Source organism: Marmota flaviventris, chromosome 13 (genome assembly GCF_047511675.1).
Source record: "Marmota flaviventris isolate mMarFla1 chromosome 13, mMarFla1.hap1, whole genome shotgun sequence".
NCBI lineage: Eukaryota > Metazoa > Chordata > Mammalia > Rodentia > Sciuridae > Marmota > Marmota flaviventris.
Genome location: NC_092510.1, coordinates 102,003,391 through 102,029,961, shown reverse-complemented (window position 1 = coordinate 102,029,961; position 26,571 = coordinate 102,003,391). Strand labels below are relative to the sequence as shown.

Genomic DNA, 26,571 nt, shown 5'->3' with positions numbered 1-26,571 from the left:
CTCACCATGATCCCCAGATCCTCCCAGCCACCCGAGGGCCTGGCCAGAGCAGGTTAGGTGGAGGTGGGTGGTCCTGCAGGACACTCTTGGCCAGCATATCAGCACATAAGTCCATATGCACCCAAGTCTCAGTGCTGGGAAACTGTAACTCTTCCGTCTTGGTGGTCGGGGAGATGGAGGTGCTCAATACCCCCTCCCACTGCCCCACAAGCTTGGCCTCAGCCCTCCAGGTGATGGGGGTCCGTGACTGTGGGACTACCGCTCAGAGCCGGCAGACTCTCCTCCTGCCTCAACTGGGCCCAGTGCTGGGTCCTGGGCATGTCCCAATCTGCATCAGGCTCCTGCAGATCCCCAAAATGACCCCACCTAGCCTCATCCAGCCCTGATCGGGATGGTCGCGGATGAGAAGCCCCACCCTGGATTCCACAGGGTGAGTCCAGCTGACAGCTGTGTGGCCTTAGACGGGGCTCTTGGGCAATAAAGCCTGGTCACTCAACCCCTGCAAGGTCCACCTGTGGGTGCTGACACCTGGGAAAGCCTCTGGCAGGCCCCACACTCAGACGAATCCACCTCGTGTGCGTCCCGCCTCTGTGCACATACACAAACCACGTCTGCGTGGATCACATGTGGCCTGAGACCCAGGCCACACAGGCCTGCACCTGGCCCAGCCCCTGCCAGACCCTTCAGCCAGGGTTCACCAGGCAGCCCTACCTGGAGCAGGCCCAGCCCAAAGCACCCTCACCCCTGCCTAGCACCAAGCCCTGCCCCATGGGCGAGCACGGGGCAGAACTGTGAGCAACCTGCTCAGCGGCCCCTGGGCAGGTGGGGCAGCAGCAAGCGGACCAGCCTAGACCAGCTCCTGGCCATCTCTGCCCAGCACAGCAGCACCACCGCACTGGAATCTCAAAGTCAGTCACGGAGAAGTGCCCCAAAATGCCCGTGTCAGCGCCCACCCAGCCTCAGCCCAATGCCACACCCCCCGCACGCCATGGTACCAGCTTCCCCATCCACATCCAAGTGACGAGGCCTGGAAGTCCCATCGCTCTCCTCTCACAGCCCATGGATCCCACGGACCTACAGTTCCCATGAAGCACAGGGGCCTGTCTGGCCCGTTCTCTGCCTCTAGTAGGCCTGGTCAGTCCAGCAAATCCAACATGGCAGCTTGGAAGCCACCCGGGTATGGGCCTTGCTTCTTGCGTCTGCAGGCCTGTCTCTTCTATCCCACCAGCTGTCCTGGGCCTGCCCAGCACCCAAGACGTGCCCCTAGGAGGCACCACCTGCCCTGCCCCAGGCCCCACTGGCCTCTCAGGCTTCACCCTTCCAGCCAAAGTGCTGGAGGCCAAGCCTGGGCCCTGGCCAGAGCCCTCTGCACTCAGTCAAGAGCAAACACACATGCACCACCCAAATCTCAGCTTCCCCCTTCCCCCGCACAGCCAAGTGAGCGAGCAGTGGGCAGGGGAGAGGGGCGAGGGGCAGAGGCCACCTGGGCTGAACCAGGCCTTGCAGCCACACCTTGGCTCACATCCTAGTAGGGAGTGTGTGCACAAGAGTGGGGAAGGTCTCCACAGAGACCAGGGGGCCATGCACAGGCCCGGCTAGCCAACCAAAGCCCCGGGCCAGGGAGAGGGTGAGGAAGAGTGCTGGGGAGGGCTTTGTGACCACCCGAGAGCCTCTGGCGGAAGGCGCTTCCCAGTAGCAAGCCTGCCTCTGGTGTCCCCCTCCGGCTGAGCAGCCCCACCCAGGGGCTGCATGGGCTTCCCCCAGGGGGCCCATGCCAGGAGGCACCGCTCCTGAGCACCTACCAAGTGGGGCCTGGGACAGACTGGGCACTTCTGCCCACAGAAGACCCAGGGTCAGGGCTAACTTGCAGCAGAGCTGCTGCTCAGAGCCCTGCCCAGGCAGCTGGAGGACACAGGTGGAGTGGGGGAACCCCCACCCCGCTCACCAAGGCTCTCTAGCCAGCACTCCTTCCCCGGGGGCTCTGTGCCACAGCGGTGGCACATCGGCTGTGGCACCTAGCCCTGACCAGTCTCTACGGTGCATGAGTCCCTCTCAGCCCCAGGTCTGGCCCTGGGCCTGCAGGTTCACCCCGCCTGGGTTGAGCCCCAGGGACACCTCCTCTGAGAGGCCTTCCCTGCCTGCTAGACAGCAGAAGACCTGGAGGAGCTCCAGTGCCCACAGACCCTTCAGCCACCAGTGTTGCTACACCCTGCTTCCCATGACCACCCAGCCCCACAGCCTGACCTGGCCAGTGCAGGCCCCTGTTCAACTCCTGCCAAGCTGTGGGCAGCCAGCAAGCCTCGGCACGTCAGCCTGCAGCGAGGCCTGCCACCCCCATTCCCGGGATCCACATGACTCACGGGCCTGGCACGCCACCTCCGGCCAGCACTGAGGGCGGCCGCCTGAGCCCTCACCTGCCTGGGCTTGATGCCGGCAGACAGTGGCAGAGCATGGGCCAGGCTTGGCCCAGCGGGCAGCAAGACGGGCCATGGGAACCTGGTCCTGACACCCTGGGGCCAGCCAGGCCCTGCACCACAGAGGGGTCATGCTCAGGCCGGGGGCCCGGGACACTGTGAGGCTGGTGTCCTGACCCTGAACCTCCAACAGCCTTTGAGAGTCCTACAGCCGCTCCACCCCAAAGGGAGAGCTGCCCAGGGGCTCCACAGGAACCCCTAGAGCCAGGCCCTGGACCTGCTGCCCCTCCCATCAGCCCACAAGAAGGCCGAGCTTCACCTGGGAGTCCAGGAGGCCTCTGTCCCTCACAGGCTACAGCAGCAGGGACTCAGTCAGAGCTCCACATCTGCTCGGCCAGGGCTGAGGTCTCTCAACCGTAACCAGGTCCTGTCCACCTCCCAGGAACAAGGGACACCAGGAGTAAGGGCAAGACCTGGCAGCTTCTGGGGGGACAGCCACACCTGGAGTCACAGTCCAAAGTGGCCTCTTATACAGAACACACACAAAACAAAGTCTCAGGCAAGGACAAGGACAGCGGCCCCACCCCGCTCTCCTGGCACCCCCTGTGGCCAGCCGGAGGCCGGAGGCACTTCAGCTCCCAGAACCAGGGGGAGCACTTTGGAGCCCATCGTCCACAGATGCCCAGTCTCCCCACAGAACCCAGGCCTCGGGCCACTGGGGCAGACCTGGACATCCCCAGCTCATGTCCTATGGGGCTGCTCCTCAAACTTCCCAGTCATAGTTCCTCCTGACCCTGGGCCCTGGACCCATGGACAGCATGGAAGCCATCCAAGATGCCAGGAGTGCCTCGCCCCGGTACTGGGCATGCTCTGGGCAGCCTGCCCCCCCCTCCCATGGCCAGTCACTGCCTATAGCCCTCCTTCATCCACCCACAGGTGCACAAAGCACCTGTCCCCTCACACACCATCACTGCCCAGAGACGGCAGGAACCGTGGGGGGCAGGTAGGCCTGGTTCTCTAGGAGGGCGTGGCAAGCCACAGAGGGTGGGGACAGTCCTCACCCAGCACCTGCGAGGGAAGGGTCTGAAGGAGAAGTCAAGTGCCAGGAGAAACACACCAGGCGAGGACAAGCAGGTCCAACAGGGAACAGCATGACGTCAGTCCTGCTGTGCAGAGGTGGGGCAGGGAGGGGCAGCAAGGCTGGAGGAGCCAGGCAGGCCCCCGCCCAGTGACTGGAGCTCCCAGGAGGGCAGGTGAGAAACTGGACAGAGCCAGGGCTGCCGACAGCCACAGACACAGCAGGGGAGTCAAGTCCCCACCAGGGACAGAGCACAGCCTCTCTTCCGGGCACGGAAGGAGCAGAACGATCTGAGTCTAGGAAACAAAACAAAGTCTCAGCCAAGGACAAGGACAGCGGCCCCACCCCCGCTCTCCTGGCACCCCCTGTGGCCAGCGGGAGGCCGGAGGCACCTCAGCTCCCAGAACCAGGGGGAGCACTTTGGAGCCCATCGTCCCACAGATGCCCAGTCTCCCCCACAGAGCCCAGTTCCAGCTGCCCAGGGGAGTGGCCAGGCCTGGCCAGCACAGGGCAGGGTCAAACTCCCACCACCTCCATGTCACTCTGAGACTTCAACAGAGTCTGGGGCCCAGGGTCCTAAGACTGGCAAACGTGACCTCAGATCTGTGTCAGGACTGCTCCTTGGGCATGGAGGCCAGTCCCTTGGGAACAGGGACAGGGCCTATCTCTGGGGACCCTGAAGCCTGACCCTGAGCAAATAAAACAGCCATTCTCCACACTTCCCCCAAGGCTGCCTCTTGTCCTCTCCTTCTTCCAGACAGAGGGCCGCAACTGCCTCCCTCAAGTGGCAAGAGCTAACGGCCTGAAGGGGGGACAGGGTCCCATGCACAGCACCCGCGGCCAGCCTGGCTCCCCAACGCCAGCCCAGCCAATGAGAACATGTCTCTCCCGAGGGACAGCTCCAGCCCACAGTGCACCCTGGGACCTCAGAGCCCACCTGCCCTGCTGCCCCCCAGCCTTGCCCACAGCCCAGTGCCAGCTTCCGACTGGGCCTGCTCCTGATCCCATCACCGTCTGTGCAACCCTGGTCACCTCCCAAGTCCGGGCCCTCTGTGGCTGTCACTCCAGGACAGCACCAGGGACAGGCCCAGGGTCAGCCGACTCAGCTGATGGAGAGGGGAGCCCTGGCTCAGCTCCAGCAGGGCCTTGCCTGGGATCCCCTGGCTGACTCTCACATCAGCACACAGGCAGAGGGAGAGGGAGGGGTCAGACACCACCATGACCACCCCACATCCACAGAAGAATCAGGGGTTCCTCACTCCCCAAGACCCCCACACAGGGAGGAGAAGGCTCTCATGCACTCGGGAGCCTCTAAGGCCTGAGGCTGACCCTGAGCATGCTCCACCCTCAACGAGGGGACCACAACCAGGAACAGCACCTACTGAGAGAGGACCCATCACACACGGGCCCTCAGGCCTATGGCCAGCAGCAGCAGCCTCACAGGTGAACCAGCTGGGCACTACCATGACCACAGAAGGGAGCAGGTCAGGGGGAGCCAATGCCTCTGGCAGGTGAGGCCAGGACCAGCCACGGAGAACATGCCCCGCTGGCTCCACTCACATGAGGGCCAAGAGCTGACCACAGGGAATGCTCCAGTAACAAGAGGTGGGGAAGTTGCTCTGAGGGTGGACGGGGACAGGGGAGAGCCTCTGGGAGCCAGTGGGAGGTCCCAGATCCATTCCACAAGACGTCACCCTGCCGCACAGAAAGACCTGTGCACGCGTTACCCAGTCACCCCTACGGCACAGCCACGTTCCCAGCCACCAGAGGCCTCTCCTGCACTCCAGCTCCATCTGAGGGGCCCTGGAGAGAGCACAGGTGCCCACCAAGGTCTCCACTCTGCTGTTGGCATGGGCCATACCCCAAGCCTGCGCCTCGGTCAGCAGGTGAGGACGTGTCATCAGCGTGACACAGGCGGGCAGCCAGCTCAGTCCCATGGATGCCCCTGTGACCCCAGTGCTGGCTGGAAGCAGTAACTCCTCATGCACTCCAGATCCCCCAGAAACAAGAGCAGGCTCCTGACACTCGGGAAGCTACCTTGGCTGCTCGGCTCAAAAGCAGGGAGGCCGGGGCTCTGTCCCCCATTGGGTTCCAAAAACCCGGCCTCCAGAGGCTAGGCAAGACTCTACAGGGTCCCTGCTCCCTAGTGCCAGCCCCTCACTAGCCCAAGACTGCTGGCCATAGGAGGACCTGGCTCATGGGCCAGGCCTAGAATAGGGAAGGTGCCCAGTGGGAGGGCATGGGGCCAGGACACAAGCTCAGCTGGATCCCGCAGCGCCCAGCCGTCAGGCCAGCCTGCCAGCGTGCTCAACCAGCCACTACAAGGAAGTAGACGTGCCCTCACCCACCCAGAAACCCAGCACCCTCACCCCGGGATGCACAGCCAGCAGGTCCCTGCTGCTACCTCCCCGATGCTGCACCTCTCACTGGTCTCAGCTGCAAGGGGCCAGGGTCCATTCCCCACACTTGGGCATCTCCAGATGACAAAAGGCACCTGCCCAGTGCCCCATCTTCCACCTGCAAATGCAGCAGGGCAGGAGCCAGCGCTGGACCCTCAGACGCAGCAGACCCCGCCCTGCGACCTCACAACATGAACCTCACTCGGCTCTTTCAAAATGCTACAAGCACTGCCTTCTTTGTCCAGAGGAATGAGAGGCTCAGAGACAAGCGCACCCTGCCCAAGGCCACCAGCTGGTCAGTGGCAGGTCAGATCATGAGCCCAAGGCTGCCTGGGCACAATGTGCAAGGGGAGGGTGCACAGGGAGCAGCCGACGGGGAGATACAGGGGACGGGGAGAAGAGATACCAAAGGAGGGGGAGGCTGGGCAGGCGGAGGCGGGAGATGCCCGGGAGGTCCAGGGAGCTGTGGAAGGGCAACAGCAGAGCCAGGCCAGGCCAGCCACCCCTGGCTAGCAGGGCAGCAGTGGGGCTGAGGTCAGGGCACTGGCAGCAGCCCTGCTCCCAGAGATGGTGAGGACACAGACAGGAGGGTGCAGCCCAGGACATGGGCAGACACAGCACAGCCCCTGGGCAGGCACCGGCCTCCTGTGGGCGTCCCAACACAAGACAGGGCCCGCAGGGCCAGCAGGCTGGGGCAGCACAGCCCAGGCAGAGGCTGCCTGCCCGCTGCTCACTTGGGACCCCAAGTCTCCGAGACCCCCTGGTTCTCTTCTCCAGCAGCAGGAGTGGTTTGGGGACCCCGCACTTCCTCCAATACCAGTGGCAGGGGGCTGGTCCTACCACAGACCCCAATTTTGATAGAAACCCCAAATCTGAGTTCCACTTTTGCTTTAAACACGAGCGGGTACCAATAAACGCTGTTGTCTCACTGCACAAGGAGGAAAGGCCAGGTCAGCGGTGAGCGCCAGCAGCACTATGCAGGGTGGGTGGACACAGGCCGGGGTCTCCCCAGCGTCTGTGACAGAGCTGTGGTTTGATGCCGTGGAAGGTGTAGGACTCTTCTAGATCTCATCCTGCCCCAAAGTCCCTCAGACCCCTCCCAATCTGAGCTGGCAGCCCCCCAGCCCTGTGCCCACCCGCTGGGCACCCCAGGCCCACCTCCATGTCCTCACTGGGAAAGGAGCCCACTGACCCAGCACTGCTCATCCCCTAACTCTAGCCAGGCCCCCTATCCCAGCAGTCTCTGGCAGGCCCTGAGATGAACAGCGTTTGTTCTGGGCTTGGGCCAGGACTGCCTGGGACCCTCTGCTGCCCCGTGGGTCAAGTTTCCCAGCGTACCCTGGGGCAGCCGGCTCCAGAGATCCTGAAGGAGTGGAGGACCACTGGGGACCCTGCCTTCCCCTGAGGCTCGCCCGTCTCCCATGCTCGGGGGCCACTTGGCTCTGGAGGCAGCCGGGCAACAGGCCAAGCCTGTTCCTCACCAGCGCTCCCCACAGGCACCTGCCCCTGGCCCTGCCCACTTCCCGCCCAGCCTGGGTCATTCCAGGAATGGCCAGGTTCCTGCCCCTAGCCTTGAACATACTGTTCCCTGGGCCTGAAACTCGGCCGCCTCCTGGCTGGCTCCCACCTGTCTCCCTGACCCACACCCCTCCAGGAAGCCACGCGGGCCTCACCTCCTCCTTCCGCTCCTGCAGGCACAGCCCACCGGCTCACCCAAGGCCACCAAGGCCTGTGGGCTCCTGAGGGAGCGAGGCCCCGGTTGGCTCTCCGTGGCAGGCAGGTCATCTGGGCTTGGCCCAGAGAAGGTGTCAAATACAGACGTGCTGACCAGCAGGACGGGGAGGGGTGGAGAGCTAGGACAGTGAGCACGGGCTGCAGAATACGCCAGGAGGCTGCGTGGCACCCCACCGAGTAGGCACGCATTCTAGGAGACACGGGCGGGCGGTGCCCCAAGGCACTGACCCTAGGCAGGCTGCACCGCCTCTTGCCTCTCCGAGCCCTGGTTTCCTCTTCTGCAAAGAGCTGTCAGCTAAGGAGGAAGTGGCTGGAAACCGAGGTCTGGACTCCCGTGCTTCTTAGACCACCGCCTGCCCACCTCCTGCAAAGCTGCTCCCCTCTGGGCTGCTGGGCGCCACCCCAGCTCTGCACCCGCCTTGAGGCCTGTGGGGCCTGCTCTGCTCTCCTGGTGGGGAGGGGAGGGGGGAATGGGGGACAGACACCCCCAGGGCTTCAGCCAGAGCCTGCAGCAGGCTGCGCAGGACCTCCAGGCTCACCCAGCCCCACAGGAGGGTGGCCTGAGATTCACTCCCTCCGGGCCAGCAAGGGGTCAGTGCCACTCCCACAGACAGCCAGGCACCACCCGCACTGTGGAAGTGGACACGAGACCGCAAGGCTGGCCTCTGCTCGCCCAGGCCCACACGTGGTGATACTGACTGCTGGCCCCTGCTCCACAGGCGCCACAGGCAGCAACCTGGGTTCCAGTCCCAGCCACACTGCAGGGCTGCAGGCTGAGCCATGATCCAGCCCCACTGCGTCTGAGGGTCCTGTCCTCAGAAAGGGGACAATGTCCTTGACTATGGTTCCAGGAGGCTGTGAGGACTGAGAGCCCATGTACATGTACGGTGGCCTGCACACACACTCAGCACTCACAAATTGGACATCAGCCCCGCTCCCTCCCTGCCCCGGGGCCAGCAGGCAGATAAGCAAGGCCCTGCCAGGACACCATCCAGAGTTGGACAGAAAGACAGCATTCTCCAGAGCTCCCAGAGCCACCCTGCGGAGACGCAGCAGGAAGGAGGGCTTCCTGGGGGAGGCCCACTCACCCCAGCCACGCACAGCAGGCTCCCACAGCAAGAGGGTGGGCAGCACACAGATGCAGGGGCCCAGCACCATGGGCAAGGAGAGCAGGTCCAGAGCCCGCCCACCACCTCTTGGCCCAGGACCCCAGCAAGAGCTGTCAGCTCCCTGGGCTGCAGTGTCCACACCTGGAGGGTGGCCAGGAAGCCTTGGAACCCTCAGGGCTGCTGGGACACAGTAAGCTGAGGGAGCCCACCCATCCACCAGAGGCAGGCAGGCACCAGCCGTGGTTCCTGGCACACAGCTGCCACTCAGGCACCGAGAGCCCCTTAGTGGCCACTGTCTTCCCACTGCTGTCTCTCCTCTCCCCAGCCCTGACCACCACAGCCTCCCCCTTACCAGATAGCATGCTCCCGACACCCCTCCTCACAGCCCCGGCCCTGTGACCACCACACTGTGTGCCCAGACCAGGCCCATTGCCCTCTCTGGGCGCCTGCTTCCTCCTCTGTAAGCGACTGGTCTCCAGGGCCCCTCCCAGCTGACAAGGGACGGATGCCACAGCCCGGCAAGGCTTGGCCTCAGGTTCCCAGAACCCCAGGGTCCCACCCAGCAGAGTCCCAGCAGCACCTTGGCTGGAGGGTGTTCCTGAGTCCTCTGGGCCAGATTCCAGCAGGTCCACCACTAGCTCTGTACCCCGGCCAGATCCGGCAGCTTCCATGGGCTACTGGGCTAGGGCCACACAGCTCGGGTGGCACAGCGGGACCCACTAGGGTGCATACACGAGCCCCACCCCACATTCTGATGTGCAGGATCCCAGAAAGCAGGGCCTGTGCAGGGTCCCTCCCCTGGACACAGTTCCCCTGCCCACCAGCCATGTGCCCCCAGGGTCACTGGCCTCTCTGGAGCCTCTGAAACTTCCTCTAAACACCAAACACAGCAGCCTCTGTGCTGTGAGCTGACAGGGAGGGTCCCAGGGTTCTTTGTGAGTGGCGGTCTGGACTGTGGAGATGATGGATGCGCCCTGCAAACACCCTGGCCACCTCTGCCCTCATAGGGTGGTTCCGGGCACCAGACCCCTCCAGCCAAAGGAAGAGGGACACCACTGGCTGCTGCCTGAGACGTCCACATCCCACCATCGCCCGCACCCGGTCGGCACTGCAAGGGCCCCTCCCAGCCCTGCCCTGGCCACGCTGGCCAGCGGGGCACCCTCTTCAGACAGCTCTGCCTCTAGGCCCCTCGCTCCTTCCTGCTCAAAGTCACAAGCTCTGAGTTCCAACCCCACCCTCACTCCTGGCCAAACCTCGTGCCCCCTCCGTAAAGGGAAGTGCCAAGGATCATGTGGGCCCACCATCACGTCACCCTGCCCTGGCGTCAGGACCTCCGCCAGTGCCCCTACGGGGTGGGGGGTGGGCAGCCCCCCTGCCGTCGCAGCCAGGGAAACGAGGCCCAGGCACCCCACGAGGGAGGCCAGGCCAGGCCTGGCACCCAGACGCCTGACGCCCAGTCCTGTGACGGGCTGGCAGGGCGTTGGGAAACGCTGCACCTATTTCGACACCACCGCCGCGTCAGACGGGTTTCAACACGCTGCGGCGCCCAGGAAGGACCAGGGCCACCCGGCCCCACCACGCACCCTCCCCATGAGGGAAGACAGGCCGGCACAGCACTCGCGCCTGCCACTGCCACCACAACTGGGGACAAGCAGGGACGAGGCAGGAAGGCCACTCCAAAGCCTGCTCGCCAGGCCTGACACCTAGCTGTGGGCCCAGTGACCCGACGCCTGCTCCCAGTGCCAGCGCAGCTCTCGGATGTGGGGGGAGATGCCCTGCCCACCTGCCCCCGGCTCAGGGGAGACCACACTGCAGAAAGAGCTAGCGTCCTGGGAGCCTGGGCCTCCTGGGACACCGCAGGAGGTGTTCAGCTCTTGGCTCCCAACCTAGCTGCCCGGAGCAGCCCTGAACCACAGCCAGGGAGCCTCCACTGCGCAGGCCCGGGGCACGCAGCCACCCTGCTCACAGGCAGGACTGCCCACGCACGGCAGCCCACAGGACTTCAGCAAATTCTACACAAAAATAGTAGCCCAACTGCCACTCCAGGGCAGTCCTGGCATCAGGGGCTCACAGCAGCCCCACCAGATAATGAGGAAAACTGATGCCCAGCAAGGCCAAGGGACCCTTCCCAGGCCACACTGGGAGGAGCAGGGTAGTGAGGACTCCACCTGGCCCCCCATCCCAGGTCCCCCACCCAGCAGGAAGAAGCCCCCTGGACACAGGGTGTGAGGGGGAGGTGGGATCGACTCTGGGTCTACATCCTTGCTGGGGTGCTCTCCACCATGTGTCCCTGGGCATGGGGCCATCTGCCTGCCAGCTCAGGACCCCACCACTCAGCTGACCTCAGCAGCAGCAGGCCCCCCCCCATCCCCACCTTCAGCTCAAGAAACTGAGGCAGGTCCCCTGCCCAGAACTGACCCCTTCCCAGGCCTCTTCCACAGGCCTGCCAGCTGCAGCTGCACTCGGGCGATGTCCCTCAGGTGGACCAGCTTAGAAGTGGCAGCCCCTCCCTGCTGACCACCCGTCTCCTGGGATGACAGCAGCACCCACCTTGTTGGCAGTGTTGTCCCCACAGTGAGGGCACCCTACGCCACTGTGCCCGTGCTGCTGCCAGCCCAGGCTCTCGGGGTCTGTGCTCAGCCGTGTAAAGCACCCCTAGGGGAAGCTCCGCCCGCCCCCGGCTTGCCCAGGTGCCCACCACACAGTGGGCTCCAGGCGAGCACTTCTGTCCAGGAGTCCCCAGCCACCACCACGCCAACCAGGCGCAGATGACTCTCCGACAGCTTGGGAGTGGCCAGGCAGGATGGCTGAGGGGTCACTTGCAATCAGCTCTGAGCCCTAAAGGCTGCAGCACAAAGGCACAGACTCCCCAAAGCAGGAGGCGGCTGCAAGCCCTCCATCAAGTGTGGACCTGGGGACCCAGCAGGGTCCAGAGAAGGCCTGTCCTTGTCCAGTGGAGGTGATGCCCCAGCCTGGCCCCAGGAGGGAAGGGACTTTCCTAAGCTCACTCAGTCAGCAAGGGACACAGCAGAAGGGGGGCTGCACCTGGAACCCTGGCCCATGATATCTAACCCGGGGCCATGAGGCTGGAGGGGACAGAGGGGCTGGGGCTATGGGAGGCTCACAGGGACCAGGTAGCTAGGCCCAAGGGCCCTCACAGGATGGGGACCACCACCTCGTACATAGCACAGACACACACAGTCCACATGCCTGATTCCTTGCTCTGCCTCTCTAGAACTTTCTGCGGCCCAACTCGCACCCAGCAGGGGTCATCACCTTTACTGCACTGTCGGGGCCATCTGGCCTAGGCGGGAACTTCCACCAAAGCACAGGGACAGGCAGAGTGGAGCACCCAATCTTCCCAGAAGGGGACCTCAGGCCACAGAACTGGCACCTCCTCATGGGGACATGAGGCAAGAGAAAGTGTCCATCAGGGAACGAGTAGGGCCATCTTCCCTCACTGGGCAGAGGCCTCTCCAGGGATGTCAGGTGGCATGACACCCAGCAACTCCAGACAAGCAATGGAGTGATAATTGGGACTGTGGTCCCCTTCCCCACTGGGAAGGCCTTTCCCCTTCCCTGCAGAAGGCAGAAATCATTCCCAGAGTGGCTCAGGGGACCCCATGGCCCCACCCATTGCAGCCAAGCTCCCTGGGGAGCCCCAGCTGGCAGCCCCCACTTTGCACCCTGGCCCCTCCATGCAGGGCAGCTGTGCTGGGCTGGTAACAAGCTGCAGACGGTGCAGAAGGGGGGCTGCACCTGGAACCCCGGCCCATGATGTCCAAACTGGGACCATGAGGCTGGAGGGGACAGAGGGTCCTCCCCCCAGGGTCTGCAGCAAGGCAGGGCCTCAGCCCAGTGGAGCTCTGGGAACCACTGGCTTGGTGAGCAGCTGTGCAGGGTCAGCACAAAACCACTGCCAAGTCGTGCCAGGAGACAGGTCAGGCAGGCTGGAGTAGGTCCGGCACCCAGAGAAGGCATAAGGGGCTGCCAGGCACCCGGGCACTGCCCCCCAGTGCTTCCACCCAAGGGAGAGCTCAGGTGCAGGGGAGGTCTCCGTGCCTCTTGGAGTGCACCAGTGTCCAGCCCAACCAGGTGCAGGGGCAGGTCAAGGCCTGAGAGATAGCATACTGCACAGCCCAGGAGGAGAGGTCACTAGCCCTCCTGATGCCATCTCCAAGGGGCTGGTTCCAGGACAGCTCAGTTTCCACACCTGTAACACAGGATCGTGATACTGCAGAACATAAACAGGCTTCTGGTGGGTCAGGACTCTGTGGGGACACGGGATAATGAACACAGGAGAGGTGCTCTCCTGCTCCCTGCTGGGCACCATCCGTCAGGGGGAAGCCCCCTTGTTTAGCGCCCACGCTGCTCTGAAGATCAAGTCAAATCACAAATGTGGGACAGCAGGTGGGCAGAGGGGAAGCAGTGATGGCCAAAATCAGACAGGGCAGGGAATGACTGACAGTGACACAGGGCTTATTTTGGGGACTGATGGAAATGATCCCAAATCCCAAGACTGGTACCAGCTCATGAATACAGTAAAAATCACCGAATTCACCTAACAGCCAACATTATGGTATGTGACTCGTATCTAACCAATCTGCCAATCAAAGAATGAGCCTCGTGCTGGGGAAAGGCTGAGCTGCCCACTAGGGACCTGAGGTGCCCGCTGGAAGGCAGACCTGTGAAATGCCAATGCCCCCCCCCCGCGGGAACGGGGGAGGGGGGGACTGGGATGCAGCCTGCTGCTGCCCTCCCACCACGGGCACCCGGTGAGACCCCGGCTTCTGCACAGCGTTCAGACTCCGTCCGTGGGCGCCTGGAACTTGCGGGTGGCTGTGAGCTGTCTGGGGGCTTCCACTTGGCCAACCATGGCAGATGGGAAAGGAAGGCCTTCTGCGGACAGCTCCTGGGACCCTCCCCACCAACACCACGGCTCGGCTCGGGGCTCTGCTCCTGGAAGCAGGAAGTTCAGGCTGTGGAGATGGTTCCTCCAGCTCCACCCGCTCGGCACCAGGAGGCCCAGGCGCTTCCTCCCTCCCAGCCCCCTCCAGGCCCTGCCAGGCTGGCCCTGCCTGCCTGCTCCTCCTGGGGATGGGCCCAGGGCAGGGGCTGCCGGTGGTGCTGGGGAGGGGGCCCCTTCTGCTCCTGCCAGGAGCCCACCTCGGGCCACTGTGCCACTGGCACTGATGTAATGACAGAATAAGTTCCAGATGTGCTCGGGAGACGGGAGCAGCCAGCACCCTGCTGAGGAAGCTAGGAAGGCAGATCACGTGCGATTCCTGAGCCCCTGCCAAGCCTGCTGGACCAGGAGTGGGTGGCCGCGCGGCAGCAGAGGAAGAGGCTCCTCCTGGGCTTGCAGGAGACCACCCAGTGGTGCCGGCTAGAGAAGCCCTCCCTGAGTTGCACAGCCAACAAGCCTGGACAGAGCCTGCAGCCCCCGCCCAGCTTCTCTTCTGTCCCCAGAGACAGAGCTCTCCCAGGTTGTCACCGAGGCACTGTGGGCTGGCCTGAGAGATGCCAGTAAAATGCCAGCCCCTGGCCCCAAAAGGAGGGGCGTGTTGTGTAGGTGGCTCCTAGACAGCACATGCAACCCGACAGCCCAGAGACAACCCAGGCTCACTCCACCTGACCCCTGACCTGCTGCTGCTGGGGAGCCACACCCTGCAGCCAGCCCCAGCACCGCTGGGCTTCTCTGTCTGCCCACCAAATAAGCCCCCCAGCCCAGGACCCCTCCCCAACGGCAGGCAGACCCGCGGAGGGGTGCGCGTGGAGGGCTCCCTCCGGCCCTCACATCTCCCTTTCCACGCGGTTCCCTACCAGATGACCCACCACTTCACTGCCCGGTCGCTGGGAGCTGGCCCTGGCCAGTTATACACCCCACCATCCTGACCCAAGCCCACTAAGGGACAAGCTGGGACCCCAGCCAATAAACAGGAGCAACTGGACTTGGGACAGACCTATTTCCAGTCCCTCTACCCAGCACAGCCCCAGCCCCATCCGGCCCACAAGGGCTAAGGCCAGCAGGAAGAGTCGCAGGCCCACCGCAGGGTCCACGGTCCACAAGGAGACATGTGGGCAAACCACGGGTGAGCCTTCCCCTGGACATGTCCTGGGCTCCTTCCCTGGCGCAGCTGACTTGTGGACCCACCCAGTCCAGGCAGAGTGGGCACACTCCCCGGGCATGCCGAGTCCCGGCAGCACCCGCTCAGCTCACCCACCTGGGCACCTGTTCCCCCCCCCATGGACACACCTGGTGGGGTGAGGGGCTGCCGTCCAGGTGGGGGTGGGGGTGTGGCCCTGAGCCTCACTCTCACCTACAGCGCAGGAGCAGTGGGCAGATTTGGCGGGGGTACCAGAGGAGCTGTCCGGCGGCCAGGTGTGCGGTAGCCCAGAGCACAACCAGAGGCCACAAGCCCAACCACCACCTCCCACCAACATGGGCACCCAGTTACAGTCCCACCCAGAATTCAGTCTTTGCCATGGGAAATGCGTCCTGAACACAGGGGTCCTGCTTCTCCCTTGCAGGGTGACCCTGGACAAGGCACAGCCCTCTCCAGCCCACTTCCACAAACCCAAGAGGGAGGGATGTGACGTCGTGGTCTATAACACTCACAGTCAGGGCCATGGCTAGGCCCCGGCCCACCAGCCAATGCTGGGAACCCAGCGGGGACAACAAAGGCAGGGCTGCACCCAGCCCCACAGAGGGTCTCCCGCTGCCGCACAGTTGCCAACCCTGCCCCTGCCTGGCCAGGCCAGCCTGGATGGGCCACCTCCCCTAAAACCACACCCCAGCAGGTCTGCAGGGCCAGGCTAGCCAGGCCAGTCACAGTGAAAACCTGTGCTCAGTCCTTGGTGTGGGCAGCACAGGTGGCTGTCCTTGTGCTGCCAGGATCCCCGAGGCTTTGCCACGTGCCACACTGGGCCCTCCTGGAGGACAGTGTCGCCGGCCAGCCCCAGCACACACTGCCCTGCAGAAGAGGGCGGGGAGCCCCACAGCACAGGCTCACACGGGTCTACGAGGCCACCAGGGCTGTTCTCAGACGGCACCACGAGGTTCGAAATTAGCTGATTCAGTGGACACCAGGTCGCCTCTCCCCTCACACAAGGAAGGAACCAGGGAAGCAGGGGGTACTCCTGAACCCCAATAGCCCGGTCACCCACCAGGCCAAGAGGGGACAGAGCGTGATGAGGTCTCCACCACCCACTGGCCTGTGGCCACTTCCTGGGTCACACCCATCACCAGGGACACGGTGGCTCCCGGAAGAGTCCCTGTCCCACAGGAAGAACAGGACAAGACAGATGCGCCACACCCCCTTAGAGCTGACCTGCGGCCCTCACCTGACTGCTGCTGCTTTTCCCTCCCGCGGAGTCTTACTGTACGGCCCAGACTGTCCTTGAACTCACGTTCCCTGGCCCAGGCTCCCAAGCAGCTGGGACACACCCAGCTTTCCCAAGCTCCCGCCTGGAAGACAGGGTGAGAGAAAGGGGCTCGAGCTCTGCAGAGCCTCCCCAGCCCCAAGTAACCACAGAGGATTTGCCAGAATGGATCTCAGAGGCACCATGGAGCCCAGCACAGAGCCCAGGACCCCTGCTGAGAGGGGGTACCCCTCCTCCTCTGAGCCACCAGCCTGGCCTAGCCACCCTGTGTTCTCCCTGGCACAAGCTGGCCACAGAAAGTGGAGGTGGGAGGGCCAGGCTCCAGAGTGGACCCTGGGCTGGCCTCCGGCAGGACCCTGTGTCTCCCCCGCTAGGACCACAGTATGTGCCCCAGGCCTTTGAAGCAGGGTAGGACCTGAGTGGCTCCAGGGCTCAGCTCTGTGCCTGGTGCAGTGCTGACATTGGGATGGGGGACCCAGCCCCCAGGGCAGGTGCTGCACCATGGAGCACCCAGGTACTCACCTCACAAGTCCCACAAGCCCTGGCTGGGCGGCTCCAGGCCTCCCAGAGGCCACAGAGGGGGCTCAGGGGCGACCAACCTCAAACAGACCACCGAAAGCATGGGGCCTGGGGCACAAGGGGAGATGGGCAGGTGAGCTCTAAGGGCCCCCGCCACCTGAGGGGTGACACATGGGGTGGGCAAGCAGCCAGGGGAGGGACAGTCGGGAGCAGAGGCCAGCCTGCAAAGGCTGACGGCAGCTGAGAGCTGCCCCCGTGCTGCCCCTTGGGGGCAGGGGCTGCTCCAGGAGTCAGAGGAGCCACAAAAGGGCACCCACAGGGCCCGGGACAAGCACACCCTCGTGGGCCCTCCCCCCCCTGACCTGCACAGGCTGCAGGTGGGCTGAGGGCACTGCAGGCTGCCCAGACAGCACTGCAGGCTGCCCAGACAGCCCGGACGGCGGCTGAAGGCTGGGAAGCCAAAGCCACGGCCCTCCAGCCTGGCTGCAGCCCAGCCCAGGGGCCAGCCTGTAAGGCAAGCCGGAAGGGTGCCGGGGACAAGGGGCCACATGGACATCTGGGCCCTGTGGGCATGGCAGGGGACAAAGTACTGCTGTCCCGTTCTACAGGCAAGAGGAATCTCTTCCTCGGGTCAGATCCAAAGGAAACCCAAGGCACCCACTCCGGGTCCTTGGAACTTTCCCTCTGCCTGATACTTGGGCAGGCAGTGAGCCACCTGGAAGCGCAGCCTGCTCCCAAACAAGGGACATCGGAGCCCCTCCAATCCTAAACAGCGCCACTTGGCCCGTTCAGCAACGAGACACATCACAGCAGGAATGAGCTCCTCACCCATGGATCCCGCGACCATCATGTTCACGCTCAGGTCCCATGAAGCCTGCATTTAGTCTCAGGGGGCCTCGGTGCCTGGCCCCACATGCACCTCACCTTCCTGCCTCCAATGTCACTGTCCCTGTCCAAGCCACCAGGATACTCACCAGGGTGGGGCCCCGAGAGAGCAGCATCAGCACAGAAGGAGAAGGGCGGGCCCTCCAGCTGCCCACCCATGTGAGATGTGTGTCCCCCCCCCCCCCCCCCGCGTACACCGGGGCAGACCCAGAGCCAGCAAGAGGACAGCCGACTGTCCTGCACAGAGGCCTCAGTTCACCATTTGAGACATGAGAGCTTTAGAAAAAAATCTCCAAGTTCCTGTCTGGATGCACCACAGGACCTGGAGAAGGTTCCAGAATGGGTCAGTTGGTGAGTGAATTAGCGAAATGCTCAGCCTTCACCTAGTAAGTCAGACGGCGGGGCACGTGGGAAAGCCCAAACTGAGGACAAAGGAGGATCGCCCACCAGAGAAACTCCCGAGCAGGGTGAGAGGCAGGGCCTGCCCATCTGGAGCAGCCACCAGCCAGGTAGGCAGGGGACGCTGTCCCAGAGGGAGGCCCCACTGAAGCCCCCTTCCTCCCGGCTTGCCAAACTACTCAGGGGCTCCCAGGCCCTGGGCAGGGGAAAGGTGGGTTCATCCAGGGCTTGGGGTCACCAGGGTCCCCATCCTGCACCGGCACACAGGCAGGCCTCAGTGGGCTCTGCCTGCCTGACGGATAAACACCTGCCCGGGGCCCACCCCAGCCTCAGCCAGCGTCCACCCTCCAGCCCAGGTGGCCTCCTGAGGCCTTGGCCTGCCTGGGGGCACCCCCCTCAGGAGATTCCAGTCAGACTGCTTTCTCAACGGCCCCAGGGAAGGCCCCATAGCCAGAGAGCCCCAAACCTAGGCAGAGCAGTTGGGGCCTCACAGTCCAGGAGTACACCTGTTTCAAAGGACCTTCAACTGGCCCAAGGGTGATGAATGGTCACAGCAGGGCACTGGATGAGGGGCCTGGCCCAGTGGGCTCTGGTACAGCGGGGTCTGGCCCCTCTTCTGTAATAGCAACCCTACAGAAGGGGAAACTAAGGCTCCGGGAGGGGACAGCCTTGCCTGAAGCCACAGACCAGGCACCTGGAGCGGGAACTGGAGCCCAGGACTCCCACTATCTGGAAGGCAGTGCAATCCTGTGACCAGCAAGGTGGGAACCAGGAAGGAACTACAGCTTCCTGCCCACTCTGCCCACCCCAGCATCTGAAGCCAGGTCACCTGCTCCAGGACCACAGCCTCACTCTGTCGGACACCTAGCCCAGCGCTCCAGGCCCCAGCAAGACTACCCAGGGCAGCTGGCAGCTCCAAGGTCCTGGCTGGGGCCCTGGGCTATCCCAGGCAAGATGGTATAAAAGCAGGGGCCTCAGATAAGGACCTGGGCTCCCAGGCCTGTGCCTCCTCAGTCCCACAGAACCAAGGCACAGCCAGGGTGCCTACCTCTGCCAGGACTGGGCCATCTGCCTGAGAAGCACATGGACCCACAGTGAGGTGGCCACCCGGATTCCCTGACCAGCCCTATAGCCCCAGCCCGGGGACCCCAGGCAGCTCCAGGGCATCTGCTGGCTCCCAGTGGGGTGAGGAAAGCCAGGCCTGCCAGAGCCACTGGTTTGTCTAGTACAAAGGGATGAGGGGCAAGGCACACAGGGAGATGGGTAGGGGGCCTGGGCCAGCGCCAAGGACCTTCACGTGGGGCTCTCCCAGGGCAGGATAGGGTCTGCAAGAGCCCCCAGCCACCCCATCAGGCCCCCCGGCTCATTCTGCACTCCAGAGCCCAGGCAGGCCCAATGTTCTGGGGTTTAGTGAGGGTCTTTCTCTACCCACCCAGGAAAACACAACCCAGGCCCACTAGTTTAGGAGAGTGGCTGGCTGCCTTCTCCTGGGTCTCCCCAGCCCAGCACCCTCCCCCTCTAGACAGACAAGACTGTGTCTGGCGCCCCATGAAGGCCACGCCGGAGGCGCACCAGGGGTAGGGGAGCTGGGGAGCCCTGGGGAGGCAGGCGCTGCAGACAGGGGCACGCAAGAAGGGGAAGGGAAGGTGCCCATGGCCGGCACACTACGGCCAGACCAGGCGTGCTCCAGAGCATCAGAGTCACCGTGAGTGGCAGGCCGTGAGAGCTGGCACCTCAGGACGCCAGCCAGGAAGTCCTGCCCTGCCTCGGTTTCCCTACCTACACCATGACAGCAGTGGCCCTGTCCCCACAGACCGCCTCGCCCACCAGGTTCCACACAGAGCAGCTAGCTCTACTGCCCTCCACCCTACTCCTGGCTACACCTGGGCCCCTCTCCTCCTAAGTTCCTTGTACCCCGCCCCAACATGGCAGCTACCCAGGAACACTCAATAAATGTTCGCTGGACTCTGCTGACCTTCCCCGCCATGGGCAGGGACATGGGGCTTAATGAAAACCTCCCACCCCCTGGAGCTTTGAGACTCCTGGCCAATTCCCACAGGGCTCCACCTGCTCCTCTCCTTCTCCAGGCTCTGGGGCACACTGGGACCCCAGCCCTTCCCCAGAGCCCGTGACAGCAAATCCAGGACCTGGGGCCCTCTGCCCATGGCCTTTACAGCCCACCCTAATGGCCTCTCACTCTCACGCACACGGGCCCGCCAGCATTCCCAAGGCCGCCACCCCCTGCCTGGCACTGCTGACACTCGGGGACCAGAGGGGAGGGCCTGGGCAGCGCTGCCCTGTCAGAACAGCACCCAAACAGTAGCCTGGGAGCAGGGGCCAGCGCCTGGAGAACTCGGGAACGGGACCTTGTCGGCTCCAAGAAGAGCCCTCCTGGCTCCCCAGCACGCCCCCCACCGTAAGCCCAGGCCCCGCAGGGCCTCCGAGGGCTGCCACCTCAGCTCGACTGCCCCACCCAGGCCAAGGAGGCCTTCTGCCCACACCCTGTGTCGCCCTCACCCACCGACAGCCTCAGAGTGGCCAGCGGCAGCCCAACTGGCCTGGTGCCCAGCTCACGGCCGTCAGGATGCTAAGCAGGTAGAACTGGCCACTTCGGCTCTGACCAGCAGAGGGGCTCACACCTGGCTCCGTCCTGGCGTGCCGTCACAGCCCCGGTAGAACTGGCCTCCGGCCTCACACCCTCGTGCCTCGGGTGGGCAGGCCGTCAGTGCCTGTCTGAAAACACCCGGGTGTCACCTCACTCCACCTGCACTGAGACCCAAGACACCAGCTGGCTCTCTGCCCTCCACCCCACTCCTGGCTGCACCTGGGCCCCTCTCCACCTAAGTGGACCTTCACCTCCGGTGTTCCACAGGGTGCCATGGGCAGGTGGGCACCCCCAGGCAGCTCCCCGCCTCCTCTCTTCTCGGGGTATGCCACAAATCACCCCACAGTCTCATCCCAGGACAGGGCAGGTCGAAGGCTGTCAGAGCAAGCAGAGAAGAGCCAGGGCCACACCAGTTTTCTAAGAACAGAGCTCTGCCCCAGGGGCCCTTTCTGCTGTTCTGGTGTAGGATCCTGAAGGAAGGTTCTGGCTAACAGCACCCACTTCCAGCCAGGTAGGGAGGCTGATTCCTACAGAAGAGCCGCCCTTTCTGCTCGGGACTGCCTATATACTGACCCCTTGGCCTGCGACTCTGGCCTCCACCCTGACAGCCCCCACCGACAGTCCTCCATGGGGTGTGGTGTGGACGGTCCTTGTAGACCACTGAGGTCCCTGATTGGTCAGCCACAGGAGGGGCCCGTGACCCAGCCCTGCGCCCCCTTTCCCAGGAGCCTGCGAGGCGCCGCGGCGGCAGGCAGAGGCTGCCCAGCTGCTGGCTCGCTGGGCAGTGAACTCTGGCCAGGTTTCTGCTTCTGGTTCTGGAAAGGCTCTCGGTCCCTCCGGGCAGGAACCAAACCTGTCCAACCGCCCCTGACGCTGCAGTGCCTGGCGACTATCTGCTCATCGCGTTTCTCAACCGCATGGAGCAGCAGGCAATTGCGACAGGCGTGCAGACAGATAAGGAGCGGTGTGGGCTGGGTGGGCTTGGGGGCGTGGCCGGGCTTTGTTTTGCTTTGCTTCACTTTGCTTTGTTTCCGCCCGGGCTGAGCTCCTGCCTCCCCAGCCCTGCTCAGGGGCCTCGGAGCTTCCTGGGGGTGCTGCGCTGCGCTGGGAAGGAGGCAGGGTGAGAAGGCCCAGGCAGGCCTCCTATCAGAGCATCTGGGTGGTGGCTGAGCAGGCCCCAGGCAGGGTGAGGCCAGCAGGGCGGAGGCCCACACCTGGGAAAGCCACACTCTCCCAGCCCTAGGAGGGCATGGTGCCACCAGCAGGCCAAGGACGAGAAGCCCATCCCCTCTGAACACTGCCCAGGGATGTCTAATTCAAGAGCCCCTTACATGGGTGGGATCCCATAGAGACCTGCATACAGTAGGCACTCACTGAAAGGGGCCATCACAAGGGGGCCTGGGTGCACACAGCTTTGGGCAAGGTGCCAGCTCCCCCCAGCCTCCTGTGTCAGCAGGCAGAGCCCCCCACAGCTGCTCACCTCTGCACACAGAAGGGGCTCAGGCAACGCAGGCCCGCCCCTCGGCCTGGCCAGCACTCACACCCCAGCCAGGTCACCGCCACGTCCCACGCTCAGTGTTCAGGCTGTGAACACTGAGCAAGCCAGTGACTTTCTACCCAGCCAAACCCAAGGGAGGTGGAAACTTCCTTCTCCCCAGTTTACTGATGAGTAAAGTCTGCCTGAGGGTCACCCAGAGGGTCTAACACAGTCCCCTGCCCAACAGAAGTAGGGCTGGAAAGCCAGGAAAGATGCGGTGGCAGAGGCAGGGAAGCAAGGATCTTTTCCAGGTCACCAGGACAGGGAGGTGGCCTGGGACAGGCCTGAACCAGGTTCCCACAGGGGTAGTCCCCCAGCGCACACACACACACAGTACTGCCCCTCTAGAGGGGGGTCAGGGCCCAGCCACCACTCTAGGACAGGCAGCTGCCTCAGTGGCTCCAGCGGCCCCTCCCCAGGGCCTGACACCTGCAGTAGACCCCCCCACCCCTCCTCCAAGCCCCTGCTCAGCTGGAGCTGGGACTCAGTGCCAGGAAGCTCTCCAAACCCGCAGACTCCAGGGCAGGGTGGGTCGGCGGGAGGGGCTCCCTCCCTGCAGACACAGGTTGCACAACTGCCAGGCCCCTACCTGCCTGGCGGTGTAGCAGGGACCTGCTTTTGGGCTGCAGAGCTCTGTAGGAGTGGGCGAGGGCCTCCCCCACCCTTGGCAGGGGTCCAGCAGCTCCCCCAGGTCCTAGTCCTGGCTGCAGAGAGCAGCTTTGAGAGCCTGTGTTCACGGGCAGCCGCCAGCCCTCCCCTTTGGGCCCCACGACCCCTGGATCCCAGGCCTGTGCCACTCTCCTTGCCCACCCTGCAAAGTCAAGCCGAGTAAGAACCCGAGGGCCAAAAACGACACCCAGCAGCAGCTTAGGTGCGGCTGAGCGAGGCGAGCACCAGGGCTCCGTCCCAGTCACCAGCTCTCCACAGAGAGCAGCCGCCACGGAGGCTGGAGGGCCGGGGTGCCCGGCGCCTCGCTGACCCCACGAGTGGTCACGGACAGCATGGGCTGCCACCGCAGGCGCACTGCCCTGGCCAGGGAGCTCGGACGCAGGGCTGGCATGCCACTACTGGCCTGCAGGGTGCCGCTTGTAGACCTGGACCCACAAAACAGATCCCAGATAACTGGGCCTCTTCTCCCCAGGTCAGGGTGCACCCAAGGAGAAGGGAGGGCATGGAGAAGATGGCCCAGAGTCCTCTCCTGGCACACCCTGGCCTCCCTCCCTGGGGTGGTGCCCACCAGCAGGTAAGGCAGAGATGGAATGGCCCTGAACCCCCCCCCCAAAGCTTGGTGAGTGGGAAGTACAAGCTTCCTGGCACCTCGGCCCTGGACACCTCTAGAACAGAGCCCCACTCCATAGTCCAGATACCCTAGAACTCAGCCCAGGCTCCTGGTTCCAACTGGGACTTCCCAGTGGCCTCTTAGCCCCTCCATCCCCATGCCTACTTGGAGCCCAAAGCCTGAGGCACTCATTCCCAGGAGAAGTCACAGTGAATGGGTCTGCAGGGCGGGGAGCAAACAGTCAGCAACGGGACCGTCTTGTCCTGAGCTGTGTGGAAGGAGGTCTGCCCCGGGCCTGGACCCTGAGCAGCAGCAGCCTGACTGGCAGGCTGTGGGAGCACACCCGCACACCTGCAGATGGGGAGAAAGGGCATGGCGGGACCCCAGGAGCCACCACAACTCCAGTGCCCGGGCCCCCCCAGAGGGCTGCTGACCTGCCTGCCAGGCTGGGCTGGAGCCTGGGTACCAGGGGTGGAAAAGCCCCTCAGATGACCCTGATGGGCATAGGGGAGAACCCCTGAGCCAGACCACACAGTGGACCCCAGGGTGCATCCACTCAACCCACTGGACAGGTACACAGGTCTCACACCAAGGCCATTTGAGGAGAGAGGGGTCAGCAGCAGCGCCATCCAGAAGGTGCACAGGTGTTGTGGGGAGAATGGACGGCCAACTCAGCTCTAGGCACAAGAGCCACAGGCGATCAGCCACCACCAAGAGCAACCAGGATGGCCACAGCAGCACAGGCAGACAGCTGGCCCTTCCCAGCAGCCATCACCAACCCATGGCAACACCCAGGATGCACGGCCGCTCAGACCTCAAGCCACAGTCACAACAGGTGTGCAGGAGGGAAGCCGCTCCACTTTCCCAGGTGCAGCCTCCTTAGGAGGTGGTGGACTGAGTCCTTGTCGCCACCCACTTTCCCCAGGGACCTGTGGTCCCCATCCCCCCAGCAAACAGGCCTCAGTCACCCTGGGCACCACGGGGCACTTCCCCAGCCACCAGAGGCTTCCCGCTGATCCTCAGCAGGGCCTGCAGGTGAGCCTGGAGCTGTCCGAGTCCTGCGGATGCCACTAAGGAGAGGGCAGGCTCCAAAAAGACGGTGTGGCCCGCAGATGGGTACAGCGCCAGAGCTTAGGAAGAGCCTCAGCCCAGAGGCACTGAGGGTGTCCCCCTCCTGCCTCCAGGGACCTGGCCCTGCAGCTCCCCAGCCTTCCTGTCCTGTGGAAGGAGAGGCTGCACAGACCACCCCACGCAGGTGGCCCCAGGGGCCCAGCTGGGTACATGGGATACACAGGCATCAAACAGCTCTAGAGGTGACACTCAGGAAAGCAGTGAGGGCGCCAGCCGAGCATTCTCACGTGCACAGGAGTACGACACATGAGCACGGCTGTGCAGACGTGTGCGCAGAAGCACGCACAGCCCAGGACACCCAGAGCCCTTCTCCACACCGCGCTGGCCAGAGGCCTCCCATAACCAGGGGCCTCAGAAATTCCACCTCCAGGAGACTGGGGAGCAGGACTCCAGCAGCCTCCAAGTCCACTAAGGAAAATAAACACGCCTCCTCCCGAGCTGAGCTGGCTCCACTTTGAAAGTTAAATCTGGTTTTTGCCTTTGAGTCCCAGAACCCCCAAATGTGGCCTGCTCCTCCCAGCCATGCTGACACCATCGTCCTGGATCCAGATAGGGACCCTGCACCCCTACTCTCCAGGCACCAAGAAGCCCATGCCCCAGCCTGCACCCCAGATGAGCACCCACACAGGCCTCCACACTGCCTGCCCCTCGGAGCAGACACCAGGAGTGCTGAGCATCCCCAAGAGAAAACAGGATTGAAGACTGGCTTCCTCATGCCAGGAAAGAGGGGAGAAGAGCTAATGTCCCCAAAGTACTTCCAGCTGACTCTGTCCCCACCTCCGTCCCAAAGAAAGGCCAGCGAGTCCGTGGTGTCCCCACAGGAGCTAGGTACCTCTGGCTGCCAGCTGACTGCTAGACCTTGCGCTTGCCCAATACCCCACAGGGCCATGGGAAGAGGCCACGGAGCCAAGGCCCCATGCCGAGGGCCGCCACATCCCCAGCCCCTCAACGCCACAGCCCTAGGCCTGCACACCTCATCAGTCGGTCCTGGGTAACACACACACCCTTTGTTTCCTGGGGGAAGCTAACACCCCGAGTTAAGCAGACCCTGGGAGGACAGAGCAGGGCTGGCCTTGGGCCCCACCAAAGGGAAACACGAGCCGTCGGCCCAGCGCTGGAGGCGGGTGGTCCAGACACTTAGCCTCACGGGCTGTACCTTGGCCAGCGGCCACTGCACACTGCTGGGCAGGGACATCCCTGTCAGGCCTTGTGCCAGCCAGCTGGGGCCTGGAACAGGGCCACTCGTTCACCCAACACCACACGCCCAGGCTGGATGCAGCCCTTGCCCATCCTCACCTGTCAGACCCCCAGGACTAGCCAGATGCCCCCACCCCTCTCCTCCACCCAGCACACCCTGCCCAGGTGTTCCACGCACCATCTCAGTCCAGGCTACCCAGAAGGCCAGAGGGAGCTCAACCGCCTCCTCTCACCTCACCAGCAGGAGTGTCCCCAAGGCGCACCACCCTGTGCCCACCCCAAGCCTAGCACACCTTGCCCTTGCAGCGCCAGCCCTGCCTCTGCTCCAGGACCCTCTGCCTGCAGCTGCCTGGGTAAGCTCCAACGCCGTGGCACCAGAGCCAGGCACACCAACAGCCCCTGACCCTCCGGGAGCCGTCCAGCCCTGCCGTCCAGCACACTTCCACCCACCGGTTCTCTCAGCCCGGCCCGGCCCCCAGCAGCTCCAGGTCCCACACACCCACGGGACGGAGTCATCCCCATCATTCACCTCTCATTCGGATGGTCAAAGATTCATCTCAGCACCAGATTGGTTATCACATCTCAGTCTTAATTAAAGAGGGCCACAGAATGACATTTTAAACAGCAATGTCACTTTCTAATTGACACGAATCCATTATCCAGAAAAATTCACAAACCAGCCTGAAACAGAGCTGCTCCCCTCCTCCGTCCTCCCAGGGGACAGGGGACAGCACAGCTTCAATTTTTAATCTGCTGATGAAAGATTCACGGGCCAGGCAAGGGATTACGTTTCCCCAGGTGCAGGGTGGCTGTCCTCTTCAGGGGCTCCCTGGGTCTGGGACAGACGGAGTTTGGGGTGATGGTGTCAGCACTGTCCAAACGGACCTAAACGGGCAGAGGCT

General features: G+C 63.7%; 1 protein-coding gene across 2 annotated transcripts in view; it reads right to left on the bottom strand.

The window, feature by feature from the left end:
• Rxra (retinoid X receptor alpha) overlaps positions 1–26,571 on the bottom strand; it is a 93,281-nt gene that overhangs the window by 44,082 nt on the left and 22,628 nt on the right. Inside the window, exon 1 of one of the 2 annotated variants that reach the window (XM_027942108.2) lies at positions 9,087–9,174. The exons of the other annotated variant lie outside the window; for it this stretch is intronic. Coding sequence (XP_027797909.1) covers positions 9,087–9,096 — 10 coding nt within the window. The 5' untranslated portion in view covers positions 9,097–9,174. Of the gene's footprint in view, positions 1–9,086; positions 9,175–26,571 lie in introns of those variants that run through there. 2 annotated transcript variants of the gene reach the window in all.